The following is an 18,149-nucleotide window of genomic DNA, read 5'->3' on the forward strand; positions in this document are numbered from 1 at the left end:
ATAAACGAGGCCTTGACGCAACTCAGACTGCTTTGTCTTTCTTCACGCGCTTGGTCTCCTTTCCCTCTCGCCCCCCATTGATTCACAGGTGGTCCCTCCTCGAGACCCTCAAATAACCTGGCCTGCTGGATGGGTCATTTTTGAAGATACCTTAAAATTTGTGAGCCTGAATGTAGCCATTATTGTAGATGTAACCAACCGTCTTATTAAATAAGAAACACAGAAACAATGTAAAAGAGAAAGCCGAGAGGTCAGAGCTCAGAGCTAAAATCTCACCCTTCCGCCTGTGGTGTCCCAGCTTCCCGAAAGAGAGCTACTTCCTGTCTGTAAATCGATTTTCCAGTCATTCTGCCTTCTCATTGTTTGTAAACCCAAACACGTGACTGCCTCGTCACCGTCTGAATGTACAGCCCCCTAGATCTTAAAGGCATATGTCTCCAATGCTGGCTGTATCCCTGAACACATAGAGATCTATGGGATTAAAGGGGTGTGCCACCACCGCCACACTCTGTCTATGGCTCTAATAGCTCTGACCCCCGGGCAACTTTATTTATTAACATACAATCAAAATCACATTCCAGTACAATTAGAACACCACCACACATTATTGAGACCATTAGTTCTGTTTTTGTTTTTGTTTTCTGTTTTCTTTATGTTTCTCAGTTGTTCTCTTGCAGACCTGCCAGCCTAAGTAGTGCTGGGATCAAGAAAAATGGGCCTTGGTGGTTCGTGTTCCTGGAGCCGTGTCCATGCAAGTGGACAGTGGCAGCTAGACACAGATGATGCTCACATGCTCCAAAAGAGACTCTGACATCGCTGTTGCCATTGTTGCTGTTATAGCAGTGGTAGCCACTGCTGCTATTGTTTCTGGGATTGCTATTTCATAATTGGTTACTACAGCTAGCACAATGCAGACCCTGACAGCAAAAGTGGCTACCACAGTTAGTTAATCTTTCTTCTTATTGGGCATGATAAATTTAATTCCACTATTATACATTAAAATTGGCTTTAAAAGTTGTAAAAAAAATTATTAAAACTCAAGTTCCATTTGCTTATGGGATACCACCTTACAAGGACTCCAATTTACAGTAAGGCTCGTTTAAGAAGGGAATGGTTCAATTGCCTTTAGCCTCCTGGCTATGGGTGGGTTAGGAATTCTGCTGATCTTTTCTGTGTCGCACAGATTGCAAGCCCAGTGCCACTTTGAGATCTTTGGCAGCAGTCACTCTACAGCTCACGTGGTTGAGTCTGTATGATAATGAGTATTCAGAGACGGGTAATGCTTGGGGGGGCAGCCATCAACCTAAGACAGAGCACTTGTGTGGCCTGGGCAGGTGTCTCTATGACGGGTAAGGTGGTCTGCTAACGTCCCACGCAACCTAAGTCAGAAGCTCATTTAATAAAAAGCGGGGACCTGTGGGCGCCATGGGCCCTGGCACCCGACTGTGAGTGGCTGCGACCTTGCTTGCTGACCTTGATCAGATGTCCTCCCTATTCAGATTCCCTGCCAGTATCCACCCTTCTGAATGCTTAAGGGAAGTTCCTTGTTTGTGTATCCTGCATTTTGGGCGTTAACAACTTAGATGAAAGAATGTAGAACATTGGGTCTGGAATGTAGACCATTGGTAGCGAACTTCTGCCCTCCAGGGGTTCCTCCATTTGTCTTGTAAGCCTGTATTTAAGGTTTCTTCCCACTTTCAATAAACAGCATTCGGCATTCAGCCGTGGCGAATGACTCGCTGTCTCTTGTCTCTATTTATAATCCGCAGCCCTTCGCTTGGACATGGTGAATCGGTAATGCGGGCGTTACCGCTACATGTCGGTTTCTATGCAAATACCAAGCTGTTTTTATTACTGTAGCTCTATAGTAGAGCTTGAAGTCAGGGATTGTGATGCCTCAAGAGGTTGTTTTATTGTACAGGATTCTTTTGGCTATCCTGGGTTTTTTGTTTTTCCATATGAAGTTGAGTATTATTCTTTCCAGGTCTGTGAAGAATTGTGTTGTTATTTTGATGGGGATTGCATTGAATCTGTAGATTGCTTTTGGTAACATTGCCATTTTTACTATGTTGGTCCTGCCTATCCATGAGCATGGGAGATCTTTCCATTTTCTGACATCTTCTTCAATTTCTTTTTTTAAGGGACTTGAAGTTCTTGTCATATAGAAAGAGAACTGCAGACTGATCTCCCTCATGAACATTGATGCAAAAATACTCAATAAAATACTGGCAAACAGACTCCAAGAACACATCAGAACAATTATCCAACATGATCAAGTAGGCTTCATCCCATGCATGCAAGGGTGGTTCAACATATGAAAGTCCGTCAACGTAATACACCATATAAACAAACTCAAAGAAAAAAACCACATGATCATCTCACTAGATGCAGAAAAGGCATTTGACAAAATCCAACACCCCTTCATGATAAAAGTCTTGGAGTGATCAGGAATACAGGTAACATACCTAAACATAATAAAGGCAATTTACAGCAAGCCAACAGCCAACATCAAATTAAATGGAGAGAAACTCAAAGCAATTCCACTGAAATCAGGAATGAGGCAAGGCTGTCCACTCTCCCCATACTTATTCAATATAGTACTTGAAGTTCTAGCCAGAGCAATAAGACAACATAAGGAGATTAAGGGGATAAAAATTGGAAAGGAAGAAGTCAAGCTTTCCCTATTTGCAGATGACATGATAGCATACATGAGTGACCCCAAAAATTCCACCCAGGAACTGATAAAGCTTATAAACACCTTCAGCAACATAGCAGGATACAATATCAACTCAAAAAAATCAGTATCTCTCCTATATACAATGAACAGAATTATGATTCTTAAGTACTCTCTCCACACTCTGGTGACCTCTGTCTCTGATCAATGATTGAAGACATGCTGTTGGAGACAAGAACAAGGTCTCACACTCCAACTTTAAAAATCTATGCAGGAGTTTATTCTTTCTTCTGTTTTATTGAGACTGGGGGCTATCTACATAGTTCGGGCTGCCCTGCAATCACTATATAGACTAGGCTACATTCAAATCCACATAAATCCTCCTAACTCTGCATCTTTTCTGCTGGGATTAAATGTTCAGTTCAACCTGATCAGGTTAATGAACCCTTTGAAATAGCCAAGGTCATTCTCAGTATTCTACTGTTTTAATTCTATGGATGAATGCAGTATATACACATGGCACTGTAGGTGCCCACAAGGTGCAGAAGAGGGGGTCAGACCCCTGCAGTAGAAGTGTGAGCCCACAGATCATGGATGCTGGGAACTAAAGTGGGTCCAAAGTACATGCTCTTTTCTTCTTAGCCATCTAACACACCCGGGATTTTAATTTTCTCAATGTTGTAGCCCATTATAAATTAGTAAGAAAATACATGTGGAATTTGATTAAAATCATTTTATTGATTGAAAGATAAGAAATGGATAACAAAGTGGATTAATACAATTCACTAATTAGGAGAGAAGTTCATAGACCAGATATATTAACCTACACCTGGAATATCATAACTCAAGAGACAGAGAAGAGGAGAGCCAGAATATATAGTCCAAAGTGATCTACATCAAGAAAAACTCTCACATAATATCTGCACAACTGTTACATACTATTGGTTAAATTATTAAGGCCATTCCACGTAGTTAAAAGGAGATTTATTTAATGGCACAACTTACAAATGAAGGGATAGGTAGGTTGAGGGTTCTGGGAAAGTCGCAGCGTAGTCCGGCAGTGTTCTCTGGAGAACTCTCCTCCTTCCACCTCTAGTTTCCAGGCTCCCAGCAGCAAGGGAGTGTGGCACGTCTCAACCTCGGGTCTTCAGTGTTCTCCCTTGGCCCCACCTTGTAGGCATGATAGTTACCAAAGCCTCAATGGGGGTTGGAACTTCCAGACCAAAGCTGGAATGGCTACCCACTGCATCTCCCCCTTTTGTCTAAATAAGAAGGTTCTAACTTAATACAAGACTATATACAAAGGAATGGTTATCAAATATTGTCCAGGAGTAATGAGGGATAATGACCTAGATAAGATGGAACTACAATCAATGTGAACAATATCAAGCAAGAAACACATACTAAAATCCAGAGAAGTCTAGAGCGTAGGTAAATGGTATGTTACAAAGATCATTCCAAAGGGTGTCCTATCCTAAAGAACCTGTATCAAATACTTAATATGTTCTATCTAAGATATTATACATATTAACTTGTAACTATAACTGCTAGTCTTCAGTCCCATCAAAGTCCTGAGAAGGAATATAATGGTACCTGAGATATGGTAGATGGATGCAAGCAACATTTGGGAATCTTGCAAGAGTAGACCGAGAAAGCTGACAACCTGGACAGTCACCTAATGTTTCTCAGCATTGTTGTGCGTTCAAATTGGCTACAGGCCTAGAGTATTTGACAGACCATTTTCAGAAGCAGGAATTCTGAAAGACCATCTTACCCTGTCTTGGCAGAATACAGTGGTCACTTTCCTTGTGTCCTGTTTGTCCAGAAAGGACAGCATTGCATTAGAACTGTCAGCAGTTTAGGAAAGGGCAGTTCTTTGCCCAGTAGGCCATTTTGTGCCAAGAAGAAAAACTTCCAAATGGAAATGTCTTAGAAGCCCAACATTCTCTCGGGATCAAATTGGTGCTGCCAGGAGCAATTGTGTCTCACATCAACAGAATTCTAAGTTATTTAAATGCCATATTCTCTAGGTCTATGAAGTGTTTGAAGATTACCTGTCCATCTGACCTATGTATCTGTAAATATGGATAACCTAACTAACGTAACTATAAACATGACAAACATAGGTGACTATAAATCTATAAGTCTTATCTACTGAGATAACCTAAGGACTAAGGCTTCATGTAAACAAGGTAAACAGTCTATAAGCAAATGTATGGTAAAGGATGGTGACTTCAAAATTGTGACAATACACAAGATATTTATAACAGAGGTAGAAATGTATAGTGCAATATGACAATAGTCTTAAATATATATCAATATACAGAAGTAGAACATACATAAAGTATGACATATATAAATTTACATTTGCATCAATATACAAATAGTTCAAATAAGAGTAGAAATATATGTATGTACATTATACCAAATATAGTTCTGTATTTGTATCAATATACAAATTACCTTAAACAGGAATATAAAATAGTTTACATTTGTATCAACATATAAGGATCCATAACAGTGCAAATTACAATGCAAATTATCTAAGGCTGCTATTTTACTAAATTTGTTTACTAGTATATACAATAGTCTACCATAATATCTTATACCTATCCATTCCATTTCTTCTTTTCCCTTTTTTTTAGGAGAATACTGAGTCTAATATTTCTTCCACCCCCAACACTATAACCATCATTCATAACCCTGAGAAATATGAAACCTTAGGGAGAAGAGGCGTCATTTTCTTAGAATTGCTTCCTGCTACTTAGGGGTGATGGTATCTCTGTTGGTAACTGTGAGAAAGCTCAGATAGTTAAATCTCAGATAGAATAACTGTAGGTTCTGCAGCAAGTCTTAGAATAATGGGTAAGATTGTCTGAAATTCTGGCAAGAAGTGTAGTATGATGATGATTACCATGGCATAATTCTGGATTGAGTAGAGTTGTTGTTGGGGCCCCATCTTCTGGAGACTTTCAGAGATTGCTATTGGAAAAACGTATTTGTTATCAAAATGGAAAGTTTGGATTTAAAGAGGACATAACATGTAAGAAAGGATTCTGGGAAATCAAGAGTAAGCATGGAGAGAATTAGAATCTTGAAGACAATGGTCCCTTTTTATTGGTTTCCTTCTGTCCCACATCAGAGGGCTCTTCTGTAATGGGACTGAAGAATCAACCTTTTCTTTTAGCAATATGCTTGGGTTTAGAGAAGGAGTAAACCAATTCCATCTCCAAAGCCAGCTTGGCTTATAATTGAAATGGAACCACAACTTTTCTAGACTGATAGAGATATAGATGTTAGACAGTGAGATTTTACCCTGTGTAGATTGGTACCGATAGATTCTTTCTTTCTGCTGTAAATATGTGGATATCCAAGGCCTTATGATTTCTGGAAGATGGCTATTTCCATTATCCTGGAAAGACAAAAACAGAACCCTACCCCAACCTTTGATTATTAAATTTTTCTTACAACTTGTAGAGATGTCACATTGGTGGATGATCTTTTACTTCTCCTCATCAAGGGGTTTTTCCTGTTAAAATAAAATTTTTATTAATTTTGTTGGTACCCATAGCTTTTCTTTCCTGCAGAAACAAAGGCAAAACACCTTCCCCAATGTAGAACATACCCAGGTTTCCATTCTGAGGTCAGCACATCCTTGAAATAAACCAGTTGGTTTAGCTCAGGAGTTTTGTCTGTAGTCCAATGTCTCTCCGCAGCCATTGTTCCTTTCTCATCAGCATTGAGAAAATTCAAGGTAATAAAGCACTTTGCAATCTATTTCTACGAGTCATTGTTACCTGTTGCTGTTTATTTAGCATATTCTTTAATGTTCAATTGGATCTTTCTATGACTGCTTGGCCTGTGGGATTGTGTGGTATACCTGTAACATGCTTTATATTGTAATAAGCAAAGAATTGTCTCATTTTATTGGAGACATATGCTGGGCATTGTCTGTCTTAATTTGTACAGGTATTCCCATGATGGCCATAACTTTCAATAGGCATGTAATCACAGAATCAGCCTTTTCAGAACTCATAGGAGTTGCTCATTGAAATCCTGAATAGGTGTCAATGGTATGATGTCCATACTTTCATCTTCCAAATTCTGCAAAATGAAACACATCCATCTGCCAAATTTCATTTCTTTGAATATCTTTTGGATTGCTCCCTGCAGGTAATGGAGTTTGGTTATAGATGGAACAAGTAGGACATTTTTTTTTACAATATCCTTAGCTTGTTGCCAAGTGATGGAGAAATCCTTCTTCAAACCTTTGCTATTTAGGTGTTATTTCTTACGAAATTCTGAGGCTCCTAGCACATTACCTATTAGTAACTGATCAATCTCATCATTACCTTGTGCTAGAGGTCCTGGCAGACCTGTATGGGATCTGATATGTGATATATATATGTGTGTGTGTGTGTGTGTATATATATATATATATATATATATATATATATATATATATATATATATATGATGTTCCCTTTTTCTGATGACTACCTGCAATTGTATGAATAATGAAGTTAATTCCATATTAACAGGAATCAATTTAGCAGTTTCCATATGTAAAACAACTCTCTCTGCATATTGAGAGTCAGTGACTATATTGAGGGGTTCTGTGAAGTCCATCAGTACCATAAGAATGACATACAGTTCTGCCTTTTGTACAGAGCTGTATGGACTATGTACCACTTTACTTAAGTCTCCTGATTTATATCCAACTTTCCCTGATTTATTTGCATCAGCATAACATGTGAGGACTCCAGAAATTGTCTTTTGTTGTACAATGTGAGGAAGGACCCATTCAGTCTTCTTTATGAATTCTATTCTCTTGATTTAGGGATAGTGGTTGTTAATCTCTCCCAAAAAGTTACTGCAGGCTCTCTGCCAGTATTCATTATCTTTCCATAGTGATGAAATTTCCTCATTATTTAAAGGTACTACAATTTCTGCTGGGTCCATTCCTGTCAACTGGTGAAGCCTTAATTTACCTTTTTGAATCAAATCAGAGATCTTTTCTATATACGTCTTTAATTTCTTATTTGGTTTATGTGGTAGAAATATCCATTCCAATATAATATCTTCCCTCTGCATCAATATACCGGTTGGGGAATGTCTGGAGGGGAATATGACAAGAATGCATTTAAGTTCTGGATCCACACGATCCACATGTGCTTCTTGAATTGTCTTTTCTACTAGAGCCAATTCCTTCTCAGCCTCAGCTGATAATTCTCTTGGACTGTTTAATTCTTTGTCCCCTTCTAGAGTATTAGTCAAATTTTGTAGTCCATCTTTGGGTATTGCCATGATACCCAGAAAGTTGGAAATGCTTCCTAATGACTTTTGAAAATCATTAAGAGTCTTCAATCGATCTCTCCTTAGTTGTACCTTTTGGGGTCTAATTTTTTGTAGCTCTATGGTATATCCTAAGTAATTAATAAAATCTCCTCTCTATTTTTCAGGAGCAATTTGCAGTCCCCAGAGAGGCAAAACTTTTTTTACTTCTTCAAACATGCTTTCTAATGTGTCTAACTTTAGATCAGCAAATAGGATATCATCCATATAGTGATAAATTATGGATTGTGGAAACTTTACACGAATTATTTCCAATGGTTTTTGCACAAAGTATTGGCACAAGGTAGAGCTGTTTAACATTCCCTGTGGGAGGAATTGATATTTCTTGACTGGCTAAGAATTGTTATAATTAGGTACTGTGAAGGCAAATTTTCTCTATCATTTTCTTGTAAGGGTATGGTAAAGAAACAGTCTTTTAAGTCAATAACTATGTAGGCCATTCTTTGGGTAGCAGAGAGGGCAAGGGCATCCCAGCCTGTAGGGAGCCCATTGGCTGAATTACTTTATTAATAGCTCTCAGATCTGTCAGCATTCTCCAATTACCAGATTTTTTTTAATAACAAATACAGGAGAACTCCAAGGACTGGTAGATTCTTCAATGTGTTGAGCATTTAACTGCTCTTGAACCAGCTGTTCTAAAGCTTGTAACTTCTCTTTTGTCAAAGGCCATTGTCCAACCCAGGTTTATTAGTTAGCCATTTTAAAGGTAAGGCAGTTGGTACTTCTGAGAGTTCATCAGCAGTGGTGCTCTGTTTTTGTACAGCCTGAATGGTTGGTGACTGGTTTTTAAAGCATGTTATGATATTATTCCTAGAAACATGCATTCATCTGTATTCCTTTTCTGAAAGTGTAAGAATTTTAATCTGGGTATTCCACTGTTGTAACAGATCTCAGGCCCAAAGATTTACTGCTACATTTGCTACATATAGCTTCAGCCTTCCTCTCTGTCCTTCTGGCCCCATTCATTCAACCCATCTCAAACTCTGTTTTATCTGAGATAGGGTGCCAATCCCTAAAAGTTGAACATCTACCTCTTGAAGAGGCCAATTTGGATGCCATGATTTTGGTGTAATTATACTTACATCTGCACCTGTGCCTACCAGGCCCTCCAGAACCAGGACATTAATTGAACTCTAAGATTTGGTCTTTGTTCATTTATGGAAGTCTGCCAAAATATTTGTTTTATAGTGTTCTTTGTAAACTGTGATCCATATATCAGAGCTGTTTTATCATCCATTGCAGTATCGGTTTTTACATTAGGCATTGGTTTATTTAGTTGTCCTGGAGAGGAATTTCTTCCACAGTGGCTGGGAATGTTCCTACTATGTTTGATTTGGGGGCCTGCAAGAGGCCCCCTGAGGTGTTTCCCACCAGTAAAGGGTTGCCTTGCATATCTATTTTTGATCTGCACTCACTGGTCCAATGTCAGCCTTTGCCACATCTTCTACATAATCCAGGAGTTGGTTGGGGTCTCCTGTTTAGGCTATTTCTAGAAGAAGTATTACTTCTAGGAGTGCCCCATGTATAGTTTTTACTTATATGACCTGGTTTACCACATTTAAAACATTTGGTACTAAGGGGCCTTCTTTCACCTCTGGGATTTGTCTCTCCTATCCAAGCCTCATTACTGTAGTTAAGAAACTCAACACCATTAGTATATTGAATCCATTCTTCCGAAGGAGCTGATCTAATCTTTAATGGTGTAAGTATTCTTCTGCATTCTGCATTAGCATTGTCAAATGCCAAGGACTCAGTTAATACTTTTCTTAATTCTTTACCTGACACAGCTCTTGTTATAGCTGTGTTCAGCCTTTGTAAAAAATCAGTGAAGGGTTTGTGTGGTCCCTGAAATATCTTTGTGTATCTCTCAGTTGGTTTTCCAGGTTCTGGAATTTTTTCCAAGCATTTAGAGCTGCTGTATGGCATAGGGATATTGTATGCTCATCAGAAGTAGCTTGTACATTCCTGTCAGCGAAATATCCCTCACAAATATTTGATCTTGGGAGATCACAAAACCTCTGATTTTACCTTGTTGTTCTAAATTTTTTGCCTCTTCTCTCAACCAGCTTTTCCACTGTTACTGCTGCCTATATTCTAGATCAGCTGAAATTAACTGATGCCAGTCATCTGGGATGATTCTACATGAGGTAGACCATGAATTTAACATCTGTTTTACATATGTGGAGTGTATCCCATACGTAACTACCACTTCTTTTATATTTTTGAAGTCCCTTGTTGAAATTGGTTGTAATGTATATGTCTTATATGGCTCGGGGTGTGTGTCATCTGCTGGCTTCTCATGGATAAGCCATTGCAAGAGAGCCATTTAGAGATGTTACAACCTGTATGGTCTTGCCCTTCTGCTAATTAGGTCCCTTGTCATGTTTATTGAGAGTTTCCCCCAGGACTTGCAAAAGAACACCTAGGATCTGTTCTAGGGAGTAAACCTCCTCTCTTGCAAGGGATTCCAGATTTCTCATGGAATCATGGAAGTTTTTATGTTCTTCTGAAACACATGATTCCATGGACCTTATCTTTTCAATTAATGATAATCTTTCTTCCTCTTATAGTGTCTGAGTAGCCACAACTTCACTCTGCAGAGTTAGTGTTCTATCCATTAAATATTCATATTTATTATCAATAAAATCAATTTTGGGTACAAGCCTGTTTTGTAAATCCTGGTTAGCAGGTTCCAGAGAAAGTTTCTTTTTCTGTAAGCCTTCATTGCTATCTTTTAAAGCCTGTATCAGTCCCAATAATGACTCATCTTTGTTCTTGTTGTTAAACCAGTGTTTGAACACTGCATGAATTATTACAATGAATGCCAAAATGGTACAGGCCAGATATGCCTTAGGAAGGTCGTATATTTCCAGGAAGATGTCATTCATCATACAGGTGAAAAGGTTTTAAATTCTTGTGAGGTAATGTTGTTGGACATATTACAAGAATTACCCAAAATTTGTTAGTCCATTTTAAGGTGTAAAATTATCAAGTACTTTTACTTGAAACAATACGCTTGTTTGCCTAGCTTACCTTTTGTGGTTTGGGGGAGTGTAGTATCAGTTTTCAGCCAGCAGGTGGCGAAGGTACAGCTCCAAAGCAGAGACTCCTGGCGACCTTGGCTGACAGCAGCTGAAGGTAGGAGTCCAGATGGCGGGAGCCTGAGCAGGCACTCAGGGAGCAGGGGTATGCCTCACTCACAGCGGTATTTCGCTGGTCTCAGGGCTAAGCTAGGGAACTGAGACTGGACTAGCTGCTCCCTTTTTCGGGAATGGAACTGTGTAGGCATTCCCTGGTTATATGGAACTTTGCAGGCAGGTTTAGGTACCTACCAGCCGGGGAAGAGGCTGAAGGTGGGAGCCACCCAGGCCTTTGGAATTTGCCCCACGTGAGCACCAGATATTGGTGAAATTATTAAGGCCACTCCACATAGTTAAAAGGAGATTTATTTAATGGCATAACTTACAAATGAAGGGATAGGTAGGTTCAGGGTTCTGGGAAAGACACAGCATAGTCCAGTGGTGTTCTCTAGAGAACTCTCCTCCTTCCACCTCTAGCATCCAGGCTCCCAGCAGCAAGAGAGCACAGCACCTCTCAGGTCTTCAGGGCCCTCCCTTGGTCCAACCTTGTAGGCGTGATAGTTACAAAAGCCTCAACAGGGGTTGAAACTTCCAGACCAAAGCTGGAATGGCTACCCGCTACAACATATTGCATAGACATTAGACACAGTTTACTCCAAAATGAACAAAAAAAAAAACACAAAAAAAATACTGTCACTGAAAAACTTCTAGTCTTGTGTCCAAATTCTCAGCCATTAATTGTGATCACACACATTCTGTAACAAATTCAGGTGGTTCCCTGATCATTAAAAGCCAGACTCAGATACACAGTGCTAGAATTTTGTCTTGGCAAAGGAAAACAGTGTGTGGTGGCAGCAGCCTCTGATCTCTATGGTCTGGAATGTCAGGGATCCATTTGAAGACCAGAGTGACAGGATGCTCAGGATGAACAGTACTTAAAAGAATTCAAGGAGAGAGAAGTTCTCAAAGTAGTCAGGTGGGGACAGTGGCACTATGGAGGCATCCAATTCACACAATTGCTGCAGAAACAGCTGGTCCTGGATGGTACTGGAATCTTGATAATCCTTTGTTTCAGGATTGCTGTTCACTGATGGAGTCTCCTTTACTCTTTCAGCTGCCTTTTTGGCTGTCTCTGGAGCAGCTTTAGAAGATGTCCTGGATTCCAGAGATTGTATTGAGTTTACATCATGGGCTAGAGTTGGGCTTGCAGAAAATGCACAGTCTGCTGACTGACCTGGGAGTCTGTCTCCTGCTGCTGGGACTTCATTTAAGAGACACTGATTGGTCTGAGTAATGCAGGAGATAGATTGAGGTTCTGTGAAAGTAGTAGAGTTGAGTGGAGGAGGAGAGCTGACACCTAATGTTCTCTCCTGCATAGGCTGTGAGCTGCCAGGCCCAGGAAGAGGGACAGAAACTTTGCCAAGGCCAGACCTACCACTTGATTGGTGGCCACTCCTCCCAGGTAGTTCACGATCCTTTTGTCTCTTCCTCTTCTCTCTGGCTGGACTCTTCCTGAAGCCAACCTCCTCAGGGACCTGACCAAGGGTGAACAAGTTGGATTTCTGGTCCAAGGACTTCTCAGAATTCTGGCAGAGGGCATCACCATTGATAGATGGGGCAAGACTGGCACATCCTTCCGAAAAGGCCGGCCTATCAGGAAGTCCACAGCCAGGATTCCCAGTGAGTTCTTGAGCATTCTTCTGTTTCTCCTTGGCTCGTCTATTCTTGAACCACATCTGGAGATAAAAGGGAGAGAGGAGATCAGGAGAGTTCAAGTGCCCTATGGGGGTCCCTATCTGAAGATGCTGGATGAAAAACCTGGACCTTGGTCTACACCAAGCACCTAGCACAGATCTCTAAGGTTCCTGGAATCAAAAAGGAGGAAAACAGGATGAGCTGGTCCTGAGATATGAGGGAGCTTCTACTAGAAGCTTGGAATTTGGAGGGGAGCCCTGATGTCTAGGCCAGTAAGACACTTTGGGGCATCATTATCCCTCTGCATCACATCATAAGTCTGCACTAAGGGACTAAGGGGCATTCCAATTCACCCTGGGATACAGCATCATTACCCTGCTACAAAGAGTTACTGTGTCAAATAGCCCCAATAAAGCAGGGCCACCAGAAATAGAGGATATAGGGGTGTGTGGGTGGCTCCTGGGGGGCAGGCTATCAACATAGAAGAGAGGGAGGCATGAGGGAGACATACCTTGATAATGTGCTCCTTTAAGCCAAACCTTTGAGCCAGTGCCATGCATTGCTCCGGGCTCACATATATGCAGTTTTTAAAATGTTCCTCAAGGACAAGTTTCTGTTCCTGGGTGAAAAAAGTGCGTTTCTTCCTAGGTTCACCAGGTGAATCTTGTGACATTGGTGTGACTTGAGACACCAGGAAACCCTGTTGAATTGGTGGAACTGAAGCACTCGTAGAACCTTGGGTATCTGGGGTCACTGGAGAACTGATGGATTTGTTACTGGGAAGTACACTGGGGCGTCCAATCACTCCAGGCAGCAAGGGGAACTCTTGGGGGACTTGAGAGCCGCTGATTACAGGAGAATTTGATCCCATTGTGATATCTTCCTACACTGGAGAACCTGGGATTAAACAGAGATCAGAGAAGCCCCACAGTCACTAACTCCTACACTAATTCTTTGCCATCAACTGCTACAGGCTTGTTATGAACTTCAAACTCCAAACACCCATATTAGCTCCACTTGCTACCAAGCCAGCTTCAAGAGCTCCCACTCTCACCCAGCAAGGTAACCCCCAACCTACCTTGAAGGCCTCACCTCACCAGGAAATCAGTAGGTTGCTGCAACTTACTCAGAGCCCTCTTAGAGTTTGAACACTAGTCTAAGAAGCAGGGCTTAAATACCTTCTCCAAGGTGAAAACTCAAAAAGCTCCACCCAACTTTTGGCTCCTCCCACACTACAAGACTATCTAATCCACAACAACCAATTTATGCCCCTCAGTATCTGCCCCACCCCAGAGAATCCTAATCTTACTGATTCAATCATAATTGTTTTTTTGTTTTTTTTTAATTCAAGGTCTTTCTATTACCCCAACTGACCACCATTCACAATGTTGAATTGTCTGCCTCAAACTTATAGATATTAATTTTGATCATGCTCCTGAAGGTTAGCATTAAAGGAATGGGTAATCAGGACCCTGGGAGGTTTCATCATTTTTTCCAAACAGTTATGGTGGGAGTGACAGCATTGTATGGAAAATGGAAACTAAGAGAATATTGGTCCTGCCATCTTGGTTCTGGTGTCCAGAATGAATCTGTGCTCAAATGTTGCCCTGTTTGTGAGCCTTTACCATAACTGTTAGATCTTGGAAAAAATTATGGAAGTTAGGGCCATTTATTGCTTCTACATGCCAGTTTGGCACACCAGACCTGTTTGTATTGGAGATGGAGAAAGAAACTTCGGGAGTTGAAGGCTAGCCTAGACTAATGACATATTACCTCCTAATCCTGCCTGGGATATATGAGATCCTGTCTCAATAGGAAAAACTCCATCAAGAAACAACAGACAAAAATCTCTCCATGAGTCTCTAGATTTTCAAATATGAAGAAAAATTATGAACCACTACTATTATCAAGGGTTTGTAAGAGCAAAATCTGGGGATATAGACCTGTAATCCCAGCTACTTGTAAAGCTTCACCAGGAGAATTGCCAGTTGAAGGACAGTCTGAGCTACAGAGGGACTTTGGGGTCAAGCGGGGATATGTGGCTTGAACTTTTCAATTGAAAAAAATGGGATGAACATTTGAAAATTATCTCAGTGAGACATATGCCTCATTCCATTTTCACTATGTATAGGGCCCTGATTCAATCACCAATCTTTAGAAAATCAGGAAAGAAAGGAGGAGAGAATGCAAGGTATTATTCTGTTTTGTGAGGAAGGCCTGACAAGGGACAAATGAGATGGAATGTCTGAGGTGGCTTGAGATGAATATTCCAAACTCATCTTTGCTCCTCTGCCAGCACCCTAAGACTCAGTGACACACCCAATCCAAGAAGATTTCCTTTGAAGTCTTTAAATGACTTTTAAAAATTACATTTTTTGTGGTGTAAAGGTTCTGGAGTCACTTGGGGAGGTCACTGCACAAGTTTCAAGAATCTCTGTTTGGCAAATGCCTTTTCATAGTGAGCCATCTTGGTGAACTCAGAAAAATAATTACTGGTTTTCATTTTTAGGAGAAAAGTGAATTAAATATGTTTAAATTATCTTGGCATAGGATCTACCTTTAATCCCAAGAATCAGGAGACAGAGGCAGGTTTATCCCTATGAATTGGCTCGTCTGATCTACATAACACTTTCTAGGAGAGCTTGGAGCTCCACAGAAAGACATTCTCAAGCAAAAAAAATGGATAGATAGACATAGAATTAAAGCTAACCTGAAGATGAGAGGACAGATCTAACCACTAGATTAAACTTAGACGCCATGCAGTGGTGGCACGCACATTTAACCTAGCACTCTGGAGGCAGAGATGGATCTAGATCTCTGTAAATTCAAACTTATCCTGGATTCCATGTGACTGAGTCAGTCTAGGAGAGAAACAGAGCCAAGTAGTGGTGGCACACACCTTTAATCCCAGTACTTGAGAGTCATATGCCTTTAATCCTTTGCTACTAGTATTTGGGAAGCACACACGCCTTTAATCCCATCACTAAGAAGTTAGTGATATGGCTGGGTGGAGAAAGGTTATTAAGGCCTGGGGAGACAGGAACTTGAAGCTGTTTGCTGAGGACTCATAGGCTTCCAGTCTGAGGATTTGTGGACACAGGATCTCCCTTTAGACCTGAGGATTGAGTAGTGATGAGAATTTTTTCTAGTGGCTGGTTCCTTTGTCTCTCATCTTTCACCATTTACCCAAATATCTGGCTCTGGATTTTGTATTATAAGAACATTTAAAATTTGAACAATAGCTTCCTGTGGGAAAAAAATCACCTTTGCTACATGTTGAAGCTCCTCTCAACCCACTTACAGGTTTCTCTGCTGTCAAGATGCCTCAGATTATGAATGAAGGGGGCATGTGGAGGATTACCCAGGATGAGATTCTGAAAGCAGCAATAATGAAATATGGGAAAAACCAGTGGTCTAGCATTGCCTCATTATTGCATAGGAAATCAGTAAAGCAGTGCAAAGCCAGATGATATGAATGATATGAATGGCTGGATTCAAGTATTAAAAAATGTTGACTGGTCTAGAGAAGAGGAGGAAAAACTCTTACACTTGGCCAAGCTGATGCCAACCCATGGAGGACTGACACTCCAATCATTGTAAAAAAAAAAAAAAAAAAAAAAAAAAAAAAAAAAAAAAAAAAAAAAAAAACAGCAGCGCAGTGCTTGGACCACTATGAATTCCTCCTGGACAACGCTGCCCAAAGGGACAATGAAGAGGAAACAACAGATGACCCACAAAACTTAAACCTGGAGAGATAGGTCCAAATCCAGAAACAAAACCAGCTCGGCCAGATCCAGTTGATATGGATGAGGATAAACTTGAGATGCTTTCTGAGGCTTGAGCCTGCTTGGCCAATACTCAAGGAAAGAAGGATAAGAGAAAGACAAGAGAGAAGCAGTCGCCTTGCTGCCCTCCAGAAAAGACAAGAACTTTGAGCAGCTAGCATATTGATTCAGAAGAAAAGGAAAAAGAAGAGAGGACTTGATTATAATGCTGAAATCCCATTTGCAAAAAAACCTCCTCTTGGTTTTTATGATACTTCCAGGGAAAATTACCAGGCCCTTGATTCAGATTTTAGGAATTTATGACAGCAGTGACTTCCCTGGTGTGACCCCACATCAACAGGTTGGACAGAAACCAAATGATGACTCACAAGCATCTTTAATTAGATCTGTCGCCCTCTTCTGGCCTGCAGGCATACATGCAGACACAACACTTTATATATAATAAATAAATAAATAAATAAATTTTAAAAAGAAAAAATAAAAGTGACATTGTTTAGACTGAGCAGATAGTACTCCTATAACTATGAATACACACATATAACAACAAGAAGAAAGAGGATATGATTTTAAAAGAGAGAAAGAAGAGTTACATGAGTAGGTTTAGAGGATAGAAGTAGAGAAGAAAAATGGTATGATTATAATCTCAAAATTAAAATAGTATCTTTTAAGGTTTACCTGATTTTTATTTTGGTGTGTGTGTTTGATGAACTGCACATAGAGGGCAGAAGAGGGAGTCAGAAACCCAAGGAACTTGAGTTGAAAAAGATTGTAAGCCAACACCTGGGCACTGGGCACCAAACCCTCCTTCTCGGAAAGAGCAGCAAGCACCCTTATCCTCTGAACTCTCTCCCCAGTCCCTCCTTTGTTTTTTGATCCTCTCGCAAAAATTGTCACCCTTATACAGGCTGGCTTTACAGAGTGCTTGCTTATTTTTCATGGACCTCTGTGTTCAACATCCAGCAACTCCTGTAGTCCCACAAGTCAGGAGATAACAGCAGGGAGACAGCAATTTCAAAGATGTCCTCAGACATATATGGAGTTTGAAACTAGCCTGAGCTACAAGAGACCCTGCCTCCAATAGATAATTGTTTTTCATGTGTAACCAAGAATGTTTATAAGTGTATGTAATACCAGCATATAAACATGGTAGCTGAAGAGTAGATTAAATATGGTTTAGCACAAATGGACACAGAAGGATCAAGGATACAAAGTTTTCCTCTGGAACATGGTAAATTCTATAGCAGCCTAGACCACAAGAGAGCCTGTATTCAAGAATAAAGAGCTGAGCATGTGGCACATATTTTGAATCCCAATGCTCAAGGGCAAAGGCAGATGGATCTCTGGGAATTTGAAGACAGCCTGGTCCATATAGAGAGGTCCATGACCAGGATGTGGTGGTATTGTGTTCCCCAAAATATTGTGTACCTTAATAAACTTATCTGGGGTCAGAGAACAGAAAAGCCACTAGATACTTAGGATAGGCAATAGTAGCACACACCTTTAATCCTAGCACTCCAGAGGCAGAAACACTTGTGTTCAAGGATACAGCCAAGCATGGTG

General features: G+C 40.4%; 1 protein-coding gene across 1 annotated transcript; it reads right to left on the reverse strand.

The window, feature by feature from the left end:
* Positions 1-11,801: 11,801 nt before the first annotated feature.
* On the reverse strand, positions 11,802-16,407 carry Tprx2 (tetrapeptide repeat homeobox 2). The gene is made up of 2 exons (XM_076571988.1): positions 13,316-16,407; positions 11,802-12,845 (listed from the first exon to the last, which is right to left on the reverse strand). Exons 1-2 carry the CDS (start codon positions 13,673-13,675, stop codon positions 12,045-12,047), a joined length of 1,161 nt encoding a protein of 386 aa, XP_076428103.1. The 5' UTR covers positions 13,676-16,407; the 3' UTR covers positions 11,802-12,044.
* Positions 16,408-18,149: the final 1,742 nt, after the last annotated feature.

The sequence above is a fragment of the Peromyscus maniculatus genome, chromosome 1 (assembly GCF_049852395.1).
Source record: "Peromyscus maniculatus bairdii isolate BWxNUB_F1_BW_parent chromosome 1, HU_Pman_BW_mat_3.1, whole genome shotgun sequence".
Classification (NCBI taxonomy): domain Eukaryota; kingdom Metazoa; phylum Chordata; class Mammalia; order Rodentia; family Cricetidae; genus Peromyscus; species Peromyscus maniculatus.

What these genes read in the sequence shown, in the direction of transcription:
- Tprx2 (XM_076571988.1), bottom strand. Translation starts at nt 13,675, where the DNA reads ATGGGATCAAATTCTCCTGTAATCAGCGGCTCTCAAGTCCCCCAAGAG. An exon ending in TAAAGGAGCACATTATCAAG is followed by an intron (nt 12,846 to 13,315) that starts GTATGTCTCCCT and finishes TTTTATCTCCAG; the next exon opens with ATGTGGTTCAAGAATAGACG.